This window comes from Taudactylus pleione, unplaced genomic scaffold (genome assembly GCF_031769625.1).
Source record: "Taudactylus pleione unplaced genomic scaffold, aTauple2 ptg000041l, whole genome shotgun sequence".
NCBI lineage: Eukaryota > Metazoa > Chordata > Amphibia > Anura > Myobatrachidae > Taudactylus > Taudactylus pleione.
Window position 1 is genome coordinate 81,354,584 of NW_028284443.1, and position 17,068 is coordinate 81,371,651.

Below are 17,068 nucleotides of genomic sequence, written 5' to 3' on the forward strand. Positions count from 1 at the left end.
AAAAGGGATGTTCTTTCTACCATCCTGGAGCCTGTCATGTGGATAAGCACAATTAGGCTATATACATGCAAATATCCATGTAATAAAACTTTATAACACACACAATGAAATAAAAAGAGACCAAATCTCTCCTCACTTTAATGGTTAAGACATAAATAATGTGCAATATTTTAGGAGACAATAAAAAGAGGTTACATTAAAGAACAGGATTGGCAAAAACAGAATTCTGCTGGATTGAACACAATGCACATATTCATGTGGTACCTCAGTAGTAGGCTCATCCCCATTTTAAGGGGAGGGGAATCCCAATATCAGGATGTCAGTAATTATGTATGAGCTAGGCAAGTAAGTATTCTGCCCAAAAGTAAGTTCCAGCATCTTTTAGCACTAGTTAACTACCCTTTGTTGTTTGTGCTTTTGTAAAATGTATTTTCCTGCATTCATTTTAACACTTGTATTTGTACTCCAAGGAGTTTGGCAGGTAACTGTTTTTATTAAATATTGTTTGATATGCTTCATATATATTATGATTCCTTCTTTAGCTCCCACCTAACAGAAACCGTTTACCAACCATTTAATTTTCTTTCCTCTTTTGTTATTATATTATTCTTTATTGTTTTATTCTTTGTTATTGTATCATCCCCATCCCCTTTAACATAAATATATCAATCTACTGTGCTTTTGAGCTATTGAGTTATTAAACATTATTCATAACTCAAGTCTTCAATACACAACAATACATTAAATTGCATCCACCATAATGACAAGGCAGAAATAGTGTGTCAGGATTTTTTTTGTCATATTGTTTCCTCTTACTTGCTAAAAGTGGTTAATACAGTTACTGTATACAAACCGACTATCAATAATCCTATCAATTATTATTACCTAAGGAGTTTAATCTCTTGGAATTATTAGAATTCCAAGTTAAACATGAACATGAGTGAACTACTGTATGCTGATACATATTAGAAATTGTTCCAAATGTGGTCTGCAGGTTACCCTTACTACTAGTTAATAGAAAGTGTTAAGAATATACTATATGCAGTAGATTAATTCCTCAAAACGACTTCTACTTCTAAACACATGTTTAACGGATTTGTTAGCTATGATTTAGACAACATGTCAGCTAGGGAAAGATTAATGACCTGTGTCAGTCAGGACCGCAGATTGACTAATCTACCAAAATTCAGTAAAAATAGCAATCAACCATAAGGACTCTCGAGTAGAATACCAAATGCAGTGCATAGCTGCTGTCATCTAACGAGACTGGCATGCTCTCTTAACAGATATTTCATGAACATCTCCTGGGGAGGAAAGGACTTCTCATTTAATGAAGATGGGTATCTCATCAATCCTGCGCTTGTGGTGATTGCTCTTAACAAGGAGAGGAGCTGGGAGTTGGTGAGTACCTGCAGTTTTTACTACTCTCCTAACTTCAAGATGGTTGCAGAATGGCTGATTTTTATTGCTCTTAAATCTCCTTAATATATATTATAATTTAGTTTTTTTAAATTAATTATAACCTTTTCTTGCTGATTTATAACATAGATAAACCAGGGTCAGTAAAAAGCATGCCTTGCACACATAGCAAGTTGCTAATAAAGATTTTTTTAAATTCTTTTTATTTAATTATCATACATTTATATGCATGGTAACGTATGTCTGTTTACATGCCGTATGCAAACACATTTGGCTGGAATCTCATTAAAGAAAGGAGATTATTAAGATGTATTCCTTGGTCTTTGATAATAATGAATTATAACTCCCCTGCCATGTGCCAATATCTGGAGAGGTTTTACAGTTGTCCAGAGTGCCTTGCCCTGTTCTAAATTTGCAAGTCCAAATGTTTACAAGAATGGCTTATCAATACCAGCCACATTAAATGAGAACGGTTGTAATTGACTAATAAAATTGATATGTAGTCTTTTTGCATTGCCTTTTCAGATTTTTCAGATATAAAGTACTGTGCTGCCAAGTGTTGTTATTAATATTATTATTATTATTCATGGCTGTTTTTATGTTTTTGTGCGTAAAATGAGAGGTTCTATTTTCTAAACATTTATCTGTACTCTTAAAGCACAAGACTTAATCAGGCAACGCTCTGCACACTGCTACTGACAGTGACATTTAATGATACAGAGTGAGTTGTAGGCCAGAGTCCTGTTGCAATAGGCAATGTGACCTTTACATTCCTGTACACAGCAAAGGTTAAGTAGTATTAACGTGATCCATACACTACCATAGTGTTTGCTATACCATATTTGTATAGGATTGTATAGGAATTCTGTATGTTATACTGTTATTTCTTTGCTTTATGGACAAAGTAAATCATCTATTATATAATTGCGTATCAAAGGCCTGTAAAGGTCAATAATAAATTACCATTTTCAGCACAATCACCATTTCTCCCACTTATATGACATACTGTAATTCTGCTAATTTGCTGCTATTGTGTTTCTATATGGGAATGATTGCAGGACAGGATAATATTGTTTATTTTTAAGAATTGCTACTGTAGGTGCATCTGAGCTTTTTTTGGTCAATATGGGATAGCTGCGGTAATGCTTCTGATTCTGTACCCCATTTTGGACAAGATGATATTATGAACTTCAAGAGAAGTAGATGGCATTCCCAGTAAAATTGGGTACCTGCAGAGCCTTTTTGGTAGTGCAATAAAACCTGACATTTGCACATCCTTAGATGTAGTAGTCAGTGGCGTCACTAGGGGGTTGTGACCGCACTGGGTGTCACCCTCCGAGATGGGTGACACCAAAATGCTGGCTCCTTTTCAGTGACAGGGATCCGGGCGCTGCACACTAACATCACAGTGCAGCACCCCGGCTCCCAGTCACTGAGGAAGAGCCAGCAGTGCAGGGAAAGTGTCTGGGGGCATTCATTACCCCCAGAGTAATTAAACTGATGTGCGTCGTGAGACCATGCTTCTCCCAGAGAAGCCACTTGGAGGTATTTGCTTTCCGCATCAACCTCAGTGCCGCCACTGGTGGAAGTGTTTGGCAACCGCTGATACTTTCAATGAGTTATCTTTTACAACAATCAGGGAATTTTACACATGAAAATAATTTAATATGCTGGTATAAACCAATGACTTTAGAACATCAATTAAATAATTTAAATTATGTAGCAATAATAGGTGGTTCATAAATGATTGTGTACTGTACCTTGAAGTTGTATTTTTAATTTTGCCAGCATGCACGTTCCAATGACAAATCAAAATTCCCCAAAAATGCTACACAAATGTGCACGGACACACATCAAACAGTTGAAATGGAAAATGCAGAGGTATAGACATATAGGTGCTGTTGCTCAAATATTAATATTAATTTATATAATTATACCATGTCTTTAACCAATCTAAATACTATACTTTAAATAACTGAAATGTGCATACTTAACTTATTTAGCTTGCTGTTTGCTTCATTGTTTTATCAGAGAACTTTGATAAGTCATTAGAAGAATGGGTATTTTGACAGTGGCTTGCAGTCTCCTAGGAAACATAATGCTGGGTACACACTAGCAGATATATTGGCCGATCAATTGATCAGCCAATATATTGTGCCCCCGTCGGCCAGTGTGTACAGACGATATGTCTGTGAACAACGTCGTTCACAGACCTATTGCATTAGCTATGCTGCACAGCAGATGTCTGTCCATCGACAAGTGTGTACACAGGGGCGCCGAGAGGGGGGGGAGCCGCGAGCATGTACTAATTACCCGGGTCCTGCACTGATCCCCATCCCTCTTAGGTCACAGCAGCCCAGCACACGCTGCTGTGTGCTGGGCTGCACTGGGATACTGTCCGAGGCTGCTAAAGCAGCAGCCGGATTGTCTCCTATGCCAAAGGGGGGGAGCGATCACTCTGATTGCACCCACCATTTGCTGTGCACCGGGCCGAGGGACGCACAGTGCCCCCCTCCCCAGCGAGCAGCGCCGCGCCGCAAATGTTTTTGTCCTTTTTTTCCAAAGGGGCGTGGCCACCAGTTCCATGAGTAGGCCACCCCCCTACCTGCCCCCAGGCCAGCCCAACCCGCTGCAGCATGCAGATGATGGTCGTTCAGTGTGTATGAACGACCATCATCTGCAGATATATCTGCAGATCACTCGATCTGCAGATATATTGCTATAGTGTGTACCCACCTTAAGTGTCCTGTGCAGATTACTGGATTAAAGATTGATGTGATGCACTTTTTTGATGTAACTGCTAATGTATATTTATGTTAGCAATACCTGTGTCTTGCAGTTTTAAGAATTGGAGCTATACCCTCTTATTTCAGAAGAGGGGAAATCCTTTTATCTCTCTTAATTAAGAGATAAAGAGGATCAAATTTACTCTTAAAGGGCAAGTAAACATTTTGCCAAAGACATACTATTTACATTGTCCATTATGAAAGGAGGGATTACACTCCCTCATATACTATAATAAAGACACCATTATGGTTTAATACTTTCTTATGTAGCTTATATATCGAAGACACCATTTTGGTTTAATAGATTTTTATGTAGACTATATATTGAGTTACAATAATGAAAGTTATGTTTTAAATATACACAAATACAAATATAAAGAGTGTCCCACAAATAATATTTTTCTTTTGCGTCTATGCAATTTGAGTAATGGATTCACAAACAGTTTCACATCCATCTAAGTCAAACAAGAATGTGTGTGTGTTTGTGTGTGTAAGCCTGGCATACAGAAGGGGATACTGAAATAGGGGGTGGCTGCTACTGGGGGCAATTTATGCGGGGGTGCCTGCTACTGGGGGGCACTGTATAGGCGTGGCCACTACTGGGGGCAATTTATGGGGGTGGCCACTACTGGGAGCACTTTATAGGGGTGGCCACTACTGTGGGCAATTTAGGGGGTGGGTGGCCACTACCGGGGGCACTGTATAGGGGTGGCCATTACTGGGGACAATTTAGGGGGTGGCCACTACTGGGGGCACTGTATAGGGGGACTTCTACTGGGGGCACTGTATAGGGGGGGACTACTGCTGGGGTCTACTACTGGGGGGGGACTACTGCCGGGGGCACTCTATAGGGGGGGCTACTTCTGGGGGCACTGTATAGGGGGGCTACTACTGGGGGCAATGCAGCATAGGGGGGATTAATAGTGGGGGATTACTATTGGGGGCACTGCATGGGGGAGGGCACCAGTCCATTACATTACAAGGGGCGCTTGGATCACTAGATACACCCCTGTCTATGAGTGAGGTCTGGTGGTCAAGGTCCAGGAACTGGAGGAGTATGTGAACAAACATGCTGAAAAGGTCCAGGACAGGTGGCTCTCTGCACAGAGGCAGCTGTCTTTGGTACTCATCTCTAAGACACTTTTAAAATTGTTGCAGCCGATAAGTGCTATTTTGAATAATTATGAGCTTTTAGCTGCAAGGATCGAATGTCCCACAATAGCTATTATTTAACATCAGTACCACTTTTGCACCCTATATTACTTGCCGGTAGAAATAAATAAATTACTTGGATTATATCACTTCAATTTTTATACATCTAAAACCAAATGATCTCTGAAGACCTTGGTAGAAATCCTAAGGACAGTGAATGGCTGTGTCTGGATAAAGATCAACATGGCTTCCCAGAGAAACCTCTTTCCTGCTAGAAACTGTTGCTTCTTTTAAGCCCTTCCTGAAATCTATAACCTGTGGTCTTGGTGGCGTGATTCAAGAAAAATTTGGAGAATGAAACAGTTATCTTCTTGTCATATATGGGCCGATTTATGGTATTAAGGGCCTGATTCAGAGCCGCACGTAAGCGGCCGCTCGTAAGCGGCTGCTCGCTTGCTCTGAGCGATTTTCTCCCATCCGCACATGCGTACAGTTCTAAATATGCATGCGTGAACCAGTCTGTGCGATGGGAAATCGTGCGCTCGTAAAACAATGAGTGAGTGCTACTTTGAGTGACAGATAGTGGCATTTGTGGATGGTAACAGGGGAAGGTGCTTGTGAACGGGGAGTGGATGTGCGAAAGCAGTAGGGGTGTGCACCGGCCACTTTTCGAGTTTTGTGTTTTGGATCTGGATCTTTCTTTGTGTTTTGGATCTGGATTGGTTTTGCCAAAACCACCCTTCCGTGTTTTGGGTTCTGGATTTTGTGTTTTGGATCTGTATTTTTTTTTTAAAAAGCATAAAAACAGCTAAAATCACAGAATTTGTTGGTTTTTCTGGTCCTATGCTATTATTAACCTCAATAACCTTAATTTTCACTCATTTCCAGTCTATTCTGAACACCTCACACCTCACAATAGTGTTTTTATGTCCAAAAGATTGCATCGAGGTAGCTGGATGACTATGCTAAGAGATACAACTGGGCGGCACAAACACGTGGCCCATCTAGGAGTGACACTGCAGTGGCAGACAGGATGGCAGTTTGAAAAAATATGCTGCAAACAGTACATAATGCAAAGAAAAAAAAGAGGTACAAGATGGAATTGTCCTTGGGCCCTCCCACCCACCCTTATCTTGTACTATAAACAGGACATGCACACTTTAACAAACCAATTATTTCAGCGCCAGGGTCTGCCACACGACTGTGGCTGAAATGATTGGTTCGTTTGGGCCCCCACAAAACAAGCTGCCAATTAATCTGTCCCTGCACGAACTGGCTCTACGGAGGCAAGATGTTGTCCTCATCCTCCTCATCCACCGATTCCTCATCCTCTTCAGTGTTGTCTACATCCTCATCCTCACAGAGTATTAACTCGTCCCCGCTGAAATCCACAACCACAGGTCCCTCTGTACGTTCTGGAGGCTGGTCTCCCTGGAAGAGTTGATAATTCATTTTTATGAACATCATCTTCTCCACATTTTGTGGAGGCAACCTCCTACGCCTTTCGCTGACAAGGTTCCTGGCTGCACTAAACACTCTTTCAGAGTACACACTGGAGGGGGGCAACTCAGGTAAAATAGAGCCAGTTTGTACAGGGGCCTCCAAATTGCTTCTTTTTCCTGCCAGTACAGGTATGGACTGACTGACATGCCTACTTGGATGCTGTCACCGATGTAATCCTCCACAATTCTGTCAATTTTGACAGTATCATATGCAGTGACATTAGACATGTCAGAAATTGTTGCCAGGTCCTTCAGTCCGGACCAGATGTCCAAACTTGGTCCTGCCTGCCCTGCATCACCGCCAGCGGGTTGCTTAGGATACCTAAGCTTTTTCCTGGCAGCCCCAGTTGAGGGAGAAAATGAAGAAGGAGCTGTTGACGTGTCACGTTCTGCTTCAGCTGACAGTGTTTTCACCAGCAGGTCTTTGCACCTCTGCAGGCTTGTGTCGGCATGAAAGAGAGATGCCACATAGGCTTTAAACCTAGGATCGAGCACGGTGGCCAAAATGTAGTGGTCTGATTTCAACAGATTGACCACCCTGGAATCCTGGCAAAGCGAATGAAGGGCTTCATCCACAAGTCCCACATGCTGAGCGGAATCGCTCCGTCTTAGCTCCTCCTTCACTTTCTCCAGCTGCTTCTGCAAAAGCCTGATGAGGGGAATGACCTGACTCAAGCTGGCAGTGTCTGAACTGACTTCACGTGTGGCAAGTTCGAAGGGCTGGAGAACCTTGCACAACACGGAAATCATTCTCCACTGCACTTGAGTCAGGTGCATACCCCCTCCTTTGCTTATGTCATAGGTGGATGTATAGGCTTGAATGGCCTTTTGCTGCTCCTCCATCCTCTGAAGCATATAGAAGTTTGAGTTCCACCGTGTCACAACCTCTTGCTTCAGGTGATGGCGGGCAGGTTCAAGAGTGTTTGCTGGTGCTCCAGTCTTCGGCACGCAGTCGCTGAATGGCGAAAGTGGGCTGAAATTTTTCGGGACACCCAAAGCATCTCCTGCACGCCCCTGTCGCTTTTCAGAAAATTCTGCACTACCAAGTTTATTGTGTGAGCAAAACATGGGACGTGCTGGAATTTGACCAGATGTAATGCCCGCACAATATTGGTGGCGTTGTCAGATATCACAAATCCCCAGGACAGTCTAAGTGTGGGTTAGCCACTGGGCGATGATTTCCCTCAGTTTCTCAAAGAGTTTGTCGGTGGTGTGCCTCTTACTGAAACCGGTGATACACAGCTTAGCCTACATTGGAATGAGCTGGCGTTTCTGAGATGCTGCTACTGGTGACGCTGCTGTTGTTGCTGCATAAGGTGATACATCTACCCAGTGGGCTGTCACAGTCATATAGTCCTTAGTCTGCCCTGTTCCACTTGTCCTCAAGTCCATGGTTAAGTGGACATTTTGTACAACTGCATTTTTCAGGACACTGAGGACACTTTTTCTGATGTTTCTGTACAGTCTCGGTATCGCCTGCCTAATGAAGTGGAATCTAGATGGGATTTGGAACCGGGGACACACTACCTCCATCAATTGTCTAAATCCCGCTGCACTAATGGCGGATACCGGACGCACGTCTAACACCTACATAGCAGTCAAGGCCTCAGTTATATGTTTTGCTTCAGGATGACTGCTGTCGTACTTCATCCTCCTCGCTAAGGACTGTTGGAGGGTCAATTGTTTAGTAAAAGTAGTGGTGTTACTACTTCCTCTCTGGGATGATGAACGACTCCCAGCAACAGCAGCAGCGGCAGCAGGAGGCGTAGCAATGCAGGATCCTCCGGAGGAATCCCGGATAGGAGAGTCAGTCATGCCAGTGACATGGCCTGCAGGACTACTTCCGATCCTGACTAAGGAGGAAATTGACGAGGAGGGAGTTGACGGTGTAGTTTGCAGGCGCTTGGATACAACAGGACAACGGGATTTAGGTGTCCCTGGACTGCTTACGGTCTTAGCCAAAGCTTCTGAACTTGACAGTAACTTTTTATGAACAAGCTGCAGGTGCCGTATAAGGGAGGATGTTCCTAGGTGGTTAACGTCCCTACCCCTACTTATTTCACCTTTACATATTGTACATATGGCAAGACAGTTGTTGTCCGGATTTGGATAGAAATATTTGCCAGACCAAAGAGGTGGAATGTTTGGTCTTCTGCCCAGGCATGACCGTGATGGGCTTTTTCATCCCATGGACAACTCCTGTCCCCCCGGAGCCTGATTTAAACAAACCACATCACCATCAGAATACTCCTCGCCAACTTCCTCCTCAGAGCCAGCTACACCAGTATCCTCATCCTGTTGTACTTCAATAGTGACATCTTCAATTTGCATATCAGCAAGTGGACTGTGGGTGCTCCTTTCAGCACTTGCAGGGGGCGTGCAAATGGTGGAAAGAGCCACCTCTTCCCGTTCAGTGCTGGGAAGGTAAGGCATCGCAAGCACGCACTTGGACTCTCCGTGGGGATTTGTGATATCTTCTTAGAACGCACAGTTCTTATCTGTGCTTTTGCCAGCTTAACTCGTTTGATTATTTTAGCGGGAGGAGGGCTTCCATCGTCATGTGAAGCTGAACCACTAGTCATTAACATAGGGAAAGACCTTAGCCGTTCCTTGCCACTCCGTGTCGTAAATGGCATATTGGCAAGTTTACGTTTCCCTTCAGATGATTTAAATGTTTTTTTTAAGGTCATTTTCCTGAACTTTGTCATTTGGGATTGTATGTGCCCACTACTATGACATTGGGCATCGGCCTTGGCAGACAACATTGATGGCATGTTATCGTCTATGTCATGACTAGTGGCAGCAGCTTCAGCACTAGGAGGAAGTGGTTCTTGATCTTTCCCTATTTTTTTTTTATCGGAGAAAGTTTGGTCCTCCATTTATGTTATATTAATATATACGTGCTGCTAAGGCGCACACAAACAGAAAATAATTTTTTATTTTTGTTGGAGACTAGTGCACTTTGAGGGTTACACCACCCTTTAAGAAATGAGCAAAAGGCTCTTTACTTATGGGACACAGGTGCACGCTTTGCGCTGCTCCTTTGTTGATGCACGTGCAGCTACAGCCCACACAATTCACAAAGACAGAAAAAAAAATAATTTTTTATTCTTTGTGGAGCGCACTTTGGGGGGGTTACACCACCCTTTAACAGACAGACGCACGCTTGGTGCTGCTGCTTTGAGGATGCACTTACAGTGCAGACAATTCACAAACACAGAAGAAAATGTTTTATTTTGGAGCGCACTTTGGGGGTTACACCACCCTTTAACAGACAAGCCAGCTGGCCCTTTACTTATGAGACACAGGCGCACGCTTGGCGCTGTTCCTTTGTTGATGCACGTGCAGCAACAGTGCACACAATTCACAAACACAGAAAATATTTTTTTATTTTATTTGGAGTGCACTTTGGGGGGTTACAGCACCCTTTAACAGTCAAGTCAGCCGGCCCTTTACTTATGACACAGGCGCACGCTTGTCACTACTTTGTTGATGCACGTGCGGCTACTGCGCAAACAATTCACAAACACAAAAAAATATATTTTTTTATTTTTTTTGGAGTGCACTTTGGGGGTTACAGCACCCTTTAATGGTCAAGCCAGCTGGCCCTTTACCTATGGGACACAGGTGCACGCTTGGCGCTGCTCCTTTGTTGATGCACGTGCAGCCACAGTGCACACAATTCACAAACACAGAAAATATTTTTTTATTTTGTTTGGAGTGCCCTTTGGGGGTTACAGCACCCTTTAACGGTCAAGCCAGCCTGCCCTTTACTTATGACACAGGCGCACGCTTGGTACTACTTTGTTGATGCACGTGTGGCTACTGCGCACACAATTCACAAACACAGAAAAAATATTATTTTTTTGCACTTTTGGGGAGCACCCCTGATGGACAGAGCACCCCCTGGACAACACTACTGCACCCCTTTAGGACTGGGACACTGCACAGGACTTTGGAGTGGACATAGCCGCTATGGACAACTGACTGCACCACACAGTCCAGCCAGCCCCTATGGACTTTGGAGGAGTGGACACAGCCCCTATGGACAACAGCAGCACAGCACAACACTACACTGCACAGCCCAGTCAGCCCTAACTCCCACCCTCCCTCTTCACTGTCCACAGCCGAGTGAGAAAATGGCGCCAACGCGGGTATCATATAGAATCCAAAACCCGCGAGACCCGGAAGGCGGGATGATGACGTTTTGCCTCGAGTTCAGATCTGTCAGGCGGGAAAAGTCGAGCCTGACTCGGATCGGCCTCGGATCGGGGGGGCTCGGGGGGGTTCGGATTTCAGAAATCCGAACCCGCTCACCCCTAGAAAGCAGGCATGTCTGACCGTCAGAACGGAGTTTAATGGGAGTGCATAATTAGCAAAGTAGCGTCAATGAACACGTCACTTGGTTGTTTTATACCCTGAACTGCCCAAAGTGCTTGCGGGAGGGTAAGGCTACCTCAAGCGCTGCGAGCAGCTCCGATGACTCAAGATGTTACCGATTAATCCTTCATATACCAGAGATGACGTGTGTTGCGAGTGGTAAGGGGGCATCTTTAAACACTTGCGAGCGCAATATGCCATCGCTCGCTCAGACATAGAGGCGTCCTTACACCGCAAAGAGCAAGCCCATGATTTGCATAGACCACCCCTTTTTGACAGCGAGCAGCTGAAAATAGCGACCGGGTCTGAATCAGGCCCTAAGTTTTAAAATGGTATAGGACTAGCTTTCATAAATTAAATATATTGTTCTCTCTTATATATTATTTTATATACAGATATGTCCTCTTGCATCTTTGCTGTGTACATACATGGCAAATCGTACAACGCATGCCGCGAGGTGCATGCCCGCGAGTTGATACGCGCACTGCATTCGCACCCGCAACCCCATAGGATTGCTTGGTGCGATCACAGTGCACGTTTGTAGCGCGATCGGCAAGCATGTAAGAGGTCACATCTGTATTAAGCCTTAGTTAGAATGAGATCCAACTGAGATATTTCTAGTATTATTAGTTATTGGCAATAAATTGGTTAAAATCTGTATCAATAGCTCCATTTCTGGGGGTCATAACCTTTTAATTAGTGTAAACAGTTTAAATACCTGAAGGTGATTATCTAGGCGGAGACGTCAGATTTTATTTCTTTAAATGTGACCCCTTTATTGCACAACATTTAATCGAAACTTAAAGCTAGGCCTCATTACCTCTTAATCTTATTTGCAGTGTGAACAAAACATTATATACGCTTTATACTGTATGTTTGTCCTGTATTAGTGTCCTGCTTGAGATTTTAATGTCATTCTTTTTATGGCAAGGATCAGGTTCCATTACATTACAGACACACATAACCACACATAAATCTGCATATTTTAACATGTCTTTATACTACGTAGATTACCAATTAGTGTATCAACGGTATATTATTGACTTTCTCTGGTTCTTGAGAATGTGACCTCCATGTTGGTCATTTTGAGCTTCTTGTGAGGGTCTTTCAAACTGGAATAAATACAGTATTCATCTTTCAATGTGGTGTCACAAGCCTGGCTTAGTGGCAAATAATTCCCTATACCTCAAATAGGTGAGGAAATAGATTGTGCAGCAAGGGTATAAGCTAGTGCTACCTCTGTAATAAAGTCATCTTCTCACATCTTCCTTCTTTGGCAACTCTGGGCTCAGACTATGTCACAGCAGAAAGGCAAGGCTTCCCCAACCAAACAAATACAATGAGAGATAAAATGTAGGCAAGTATTTTTATATTTTTATTAGTTATTACCCTAGAGTGATGTTAGATTGGGTCATTTTACTTAAAGGAGTACTAAAATGTTTTCTTGGGATTCAAAATATAATGCAGTTTAAATTAGAGATGTGCGCAGACCCTCGTGTTTTGGTTCTAAATCATCATTGTATTTTGGTAAAACCACCATCAAGTGTTATGGTTTGGTTTTGGATTTCTTTAAAAAGTGATAAAAACAGCTAAAACCATATAACTGTTTTTGTTCCCATAGTATTATCGTCATCAATAACATTCATTATCAGTCATTTACAGTCAATTTTGGCCACCTCACAGCACCAGAAATAACGAGGGAAGGACTTAAAAGAAATTCAAAACATACAGTTTTTAAATCCAAATTTTGAACTTGCCGTGAAGACTCAAGTCGGCGCTGTTCTGCTCGAAACCCCATAGTTCGGGTGTGTTCTGTTTTCAGCAAAAATAGAGGCTGTACACAAGATTTGCAATACTATAATCAATACGCACATTATGCATTATAGTAGTTTGTTTCTGCACAATCTATTTAAAACAGAAAATTTGAAATCAATAACACAGTGTTACATTCACATTCATATAAGTAACAACTTCCACTAAATATAACCTTACTAACTATAACAATATGGATTAACTGGCTATTCACTAATTAATACAGTCTCACAATGATCCGACAAATCGACAGTATATCTGTAAGATTTTACAGACTATACATTAATAAATAGAATTCCTAACTAAAATCGACAGAACATAATGTCAATTACGGGCACTCACTCTCTCAGGGTGTTGGCCATCTGCAGTTTGGGAGCACTTGCTGTATAACTGTTACAGTGCTGTTATATAGATTAATAGTAGCAATGCCTTTCACACCAACTAGTTGTCATAAATGGGTCTCTATCACCAAATGCAAGATCAAAAGAAAGACACAGCTTTCTCTTCAGAAGGTAGGTATGGCATACATTGTGACAATGCAACTGGCTATGGTACTAGAAGTCCCTGACTCTTAAGTGCAGCTTAAGTGCAGCTCTCTGGCTATTTCTGTAGCCTTATCTCTATGTCTTCTTTGGCTCTGTATGGAGGGGCACTCTCTTCCCTCCTGTCTTATTAGGTCTCCCTCTCTGGCATGTACATCTCTGCCACCCAAGAGCAGGTCTCTCACTCAGACTGCACCTAATTGGCACCTTACCTCAGACTACACCTAACTTGCACACCTCAGCCCCTTGCAGCTGATTCCAGAAGCTTTGTGTGACAAGCTGTTGGCTCACTATTCCATGACTCACTTCAACTCTCTTGAGGTTTCTCCTGTCTCTTAGCAATCACATCTCTCTGCTCTGCCCCAGAGCATCCTGAGATGTACAGTTTCAAACAGCCCCAGCTCCCATGCCTTCAATTATGGCAACTGCATGGGGACAAAGGTTAAGTGATACCGTGCAACTGCTGGGTATCACATTTAGAAAAGTGAATATGTAACGAGTGACAAATATGTATCCGTTATTTGTTATGCAAAGTAATCTGTGTTTGCAGATTATGGAGATTATTATTATTATAGTATTTATATGGTCCCACGAGTGTTCCGCATAGCCTTACAGAGTACATAAACTAATAAGTGAATAAGAGACGAGTAACTTACAGTACATTACAGTGCAGGACAAGGACATGGTTTATATACATTTCTGCAATAGTGATTAAAACACTCACAATAAACAGCAGGGAGTTAGCAGTCACGTGTTAGGTGCCCTTATGGGGAGTAAGAAGTAGAAAAAAATGTAAGGAGAAGCACATGAGCGATGAGGTCCCTGTTTGTGAGAGCTTACATTCTAAAGGGGAGGGGCAGACAGACAAGCATGACACAGAAGGGGTAGATAGGGAGGAAAGAGTATGAAGTGGGTTAGGATGAGGGCTGGATGGCCTTGATGAAGTAGTGGGTCTTGAGAGCCCGTTTGAAGATTTGTAGAGAGGTGGAGTGTCTGATAGGGAGAGGGAGAGAGTTCCAAAGTTAGAGCGCAGCATGGGCAAAATCTTGAGGCGGGAGTGGGTGGAAGTAATCAGTTGGTAAGAGAGGCAGCATGCATTTGTTGAGTGAAGTGGATAGGTGGGAGTGTGAAGGGTGATGAGGTAAGAGATGTAAGTGGGAGGGGATTGGGTGAGGGCCTTGTAGGTGAGTGTAAGAACCTAGATTTGGCATCTGAATGGGAAGGGGAGCCAGTGTATTGCTTGAAGGAGAGGGGAAGCATATGTAAAACGTCTGGAGAGGCAGATGAGCCGAGCAGCAGCATTGAGGACCAATTGTAGTGGAGAGAGGTGGGAGACTGGGAGGCCAGCTAGGAGAAGGTTACAGTAGTCCAATCTGGAGATGACCAGCGAGTGGATGAGGGTTTTAGTAGCATCCAGGGTGAGGAATTATGGACAATTTTTTGAGATGGAAATGGCAGGACTGCGAAAGGTGCTGAATCTGTGATTTAAAGAAGAGGGAGGAGTCTAGGAAAACTCCAACACCACTCAATTTGGGGCTAGAAGAGATAGTTGTGCCATCAATAGATAATGAAATTGTGGGAAGTGCGGTAATGTAAGAAGATGGGAAGATGATCAGCTCAGTCATAAACATGTTAAGTTTATGAAAGCACTGGGACATCCATGAAGAGATAGCAGAGAGACAGATATGGGTGAGGAGAGAGGGGGAGAGGTCAGGGGTTCAAAGGTAGATGTGAGTATCATCAGCATAGAGATGATATTGGAGGTCAAAAGAGTTAATGAGTTCACCTAAACAGGATGTATATAGGGAGAATAGGAGAGATCCAAGAACAGAACCTTGGGGAACTCCTGCTGTTACTGGAAGATGGGGGGAAGAGGAGTCATGAGAGGAAACATAGAAGGAACAATCAGAGAGGTAGGAGGACAGCAAGGAGAGGGCAATGCCACATAGACCAACAGAGGGAAGAATTTGCAGGAGGAGAGGGTTCTCTACAGTGTCAAATGCAGCAGAGAGGTCAAAGAGAATGAGCAGATAGTAGTGGCCCTTGGATTTGGCAGCAAGGAGGTCATTGCATACTTTTGTGAGGGCAGTTTCATAAGTCAAGGAGGGAGTGGGAGGAAAGAAAGGTTGAAAGGCAGTTGTGAACAATACACTCAAGGAGTTTGGAAGCAAAAGGGAGGAGAGAGATGGGTCGGTAGCTGGAGAGTATGTTAGGAACAAGGCTATGTTTTTTAAGAATGGGGGAGATAAGGGCATATTTGAATGCAGAAGGGACAGTTCCAGATGATAGGGAGAGATTGAGTTGGTGGTCAAGATGGGACCAGGCAAAAGGAGACAGGTAACAGAGGAGACGGGAAGGGATTGGGTCAATGGGGGAGGTGGAAGCAGAGGGAACAGGATGAGGGCCATGACTTCCTATCCAGAAACAGGGGAGAAGGATGTCAGAGTTGGTGAGACAGATGGGAAGGTGTGGTCAGGGAAAGTTGGGGCAGGAGTGGTGATGGTCTGATGGGATATGATGTCCTCATGTATGGAGTCAATTTTAGATGTAAAATAGGTGGCAAAGTCAAGGGCAGAGAGAGAGGAGGCGAGTAGGGGAAGGCAGAGGAGAGAGTTGAAAGTGGCAAAGAGACGCTGGAGGTATGAGGACTGGGAGGAGATGAGGTGCTTGAAATATGATTGTTTGGAGAGTGTCAGGGCAGCACTGTAGGATGACAGAATAAATTTAAAATAGAGGAAGTCTGCCCTAGAGCATGATTTCCTCCACTGACGCTCTGCAATTTGTGAACACTTTTGCAGGTATCTTGTATTTGGAATGCCAAGGTTGTAGCGTGAATCTGCGAGGGTGAGTAATTACTGCCGGAGCAACACAGTCAAGAGTAGAAATAAGGGAGGCATTGTACAGATAAGTGGCTTGTTCAGGAAAGGAGAGAGAAAGGATAGGGGAGAGAAGAGAGTCCAGCAGGGAGGAAGAAGCAACACAATAGCCTCAATGTTACACTTAGTAATGGTATCCTTAGTAGGTATAGGAGGGGAAGGCGAGAGGGATAAGTTAAAAGAGAGAATGTGATGGTCCGAAAGGGGGAACGGGAAACTGGAGTAATCAGAAATATCACAACGGTGAGTAAAGAACAAGTCAAGGGAGTGCCCACTCACATGGAAGGGCCAGCATTATTACTAGCAATAGAAGTGTTGAGTTCTTGCCGTGACCACACAAGGAGTCCAGTTGTAACAGTCCTGGATATGTAGACAGAGAAGGTTTGTCGTGATGAGATTTTGAATTCACAATTTTTGCTGCAAGTTAGTCCTTATATTAAGTGGATTGTTGAAAGATGGAACTTAGAGTATTCTCCTTCTGTTTTCTTTGGTTTAATGCAGGTATAACGCGACAGTTAAGCACTTAAAAAAACTGCACTTTGAAAAAATACACCCTCCAGCCAGGTCTACAGCCTACAGATGCGCTCATTTAGTTTGTT

The 17,068-nt window shown here is 43.3% G+C and overlaps 1 protein-coding gene across 1 annotated transcript in view; it reads left to right on the top strand.

The window, feature by feature from the left end:
- The window catches only part of GRIN2D (glutamate ionotropic receptor NMDA type subunit 2D), a 1,022,144-nt gene that overhangs the window by 614,101 nt on the left and 390,975 nt on the right, over window positions 1-17,068 (top strand). Inside the window, exon 7 of the mRNA XM_088457418.1 lies at window positions 1,287-1,401. Within this exon, the coding sequence (XP_088313544.1) occupies window positions 1,287-1,401 (115 nt within the window). The remainder of the gene's footprint in view (window positions 1-1,286; window positions 1,402-17,068) is intronic.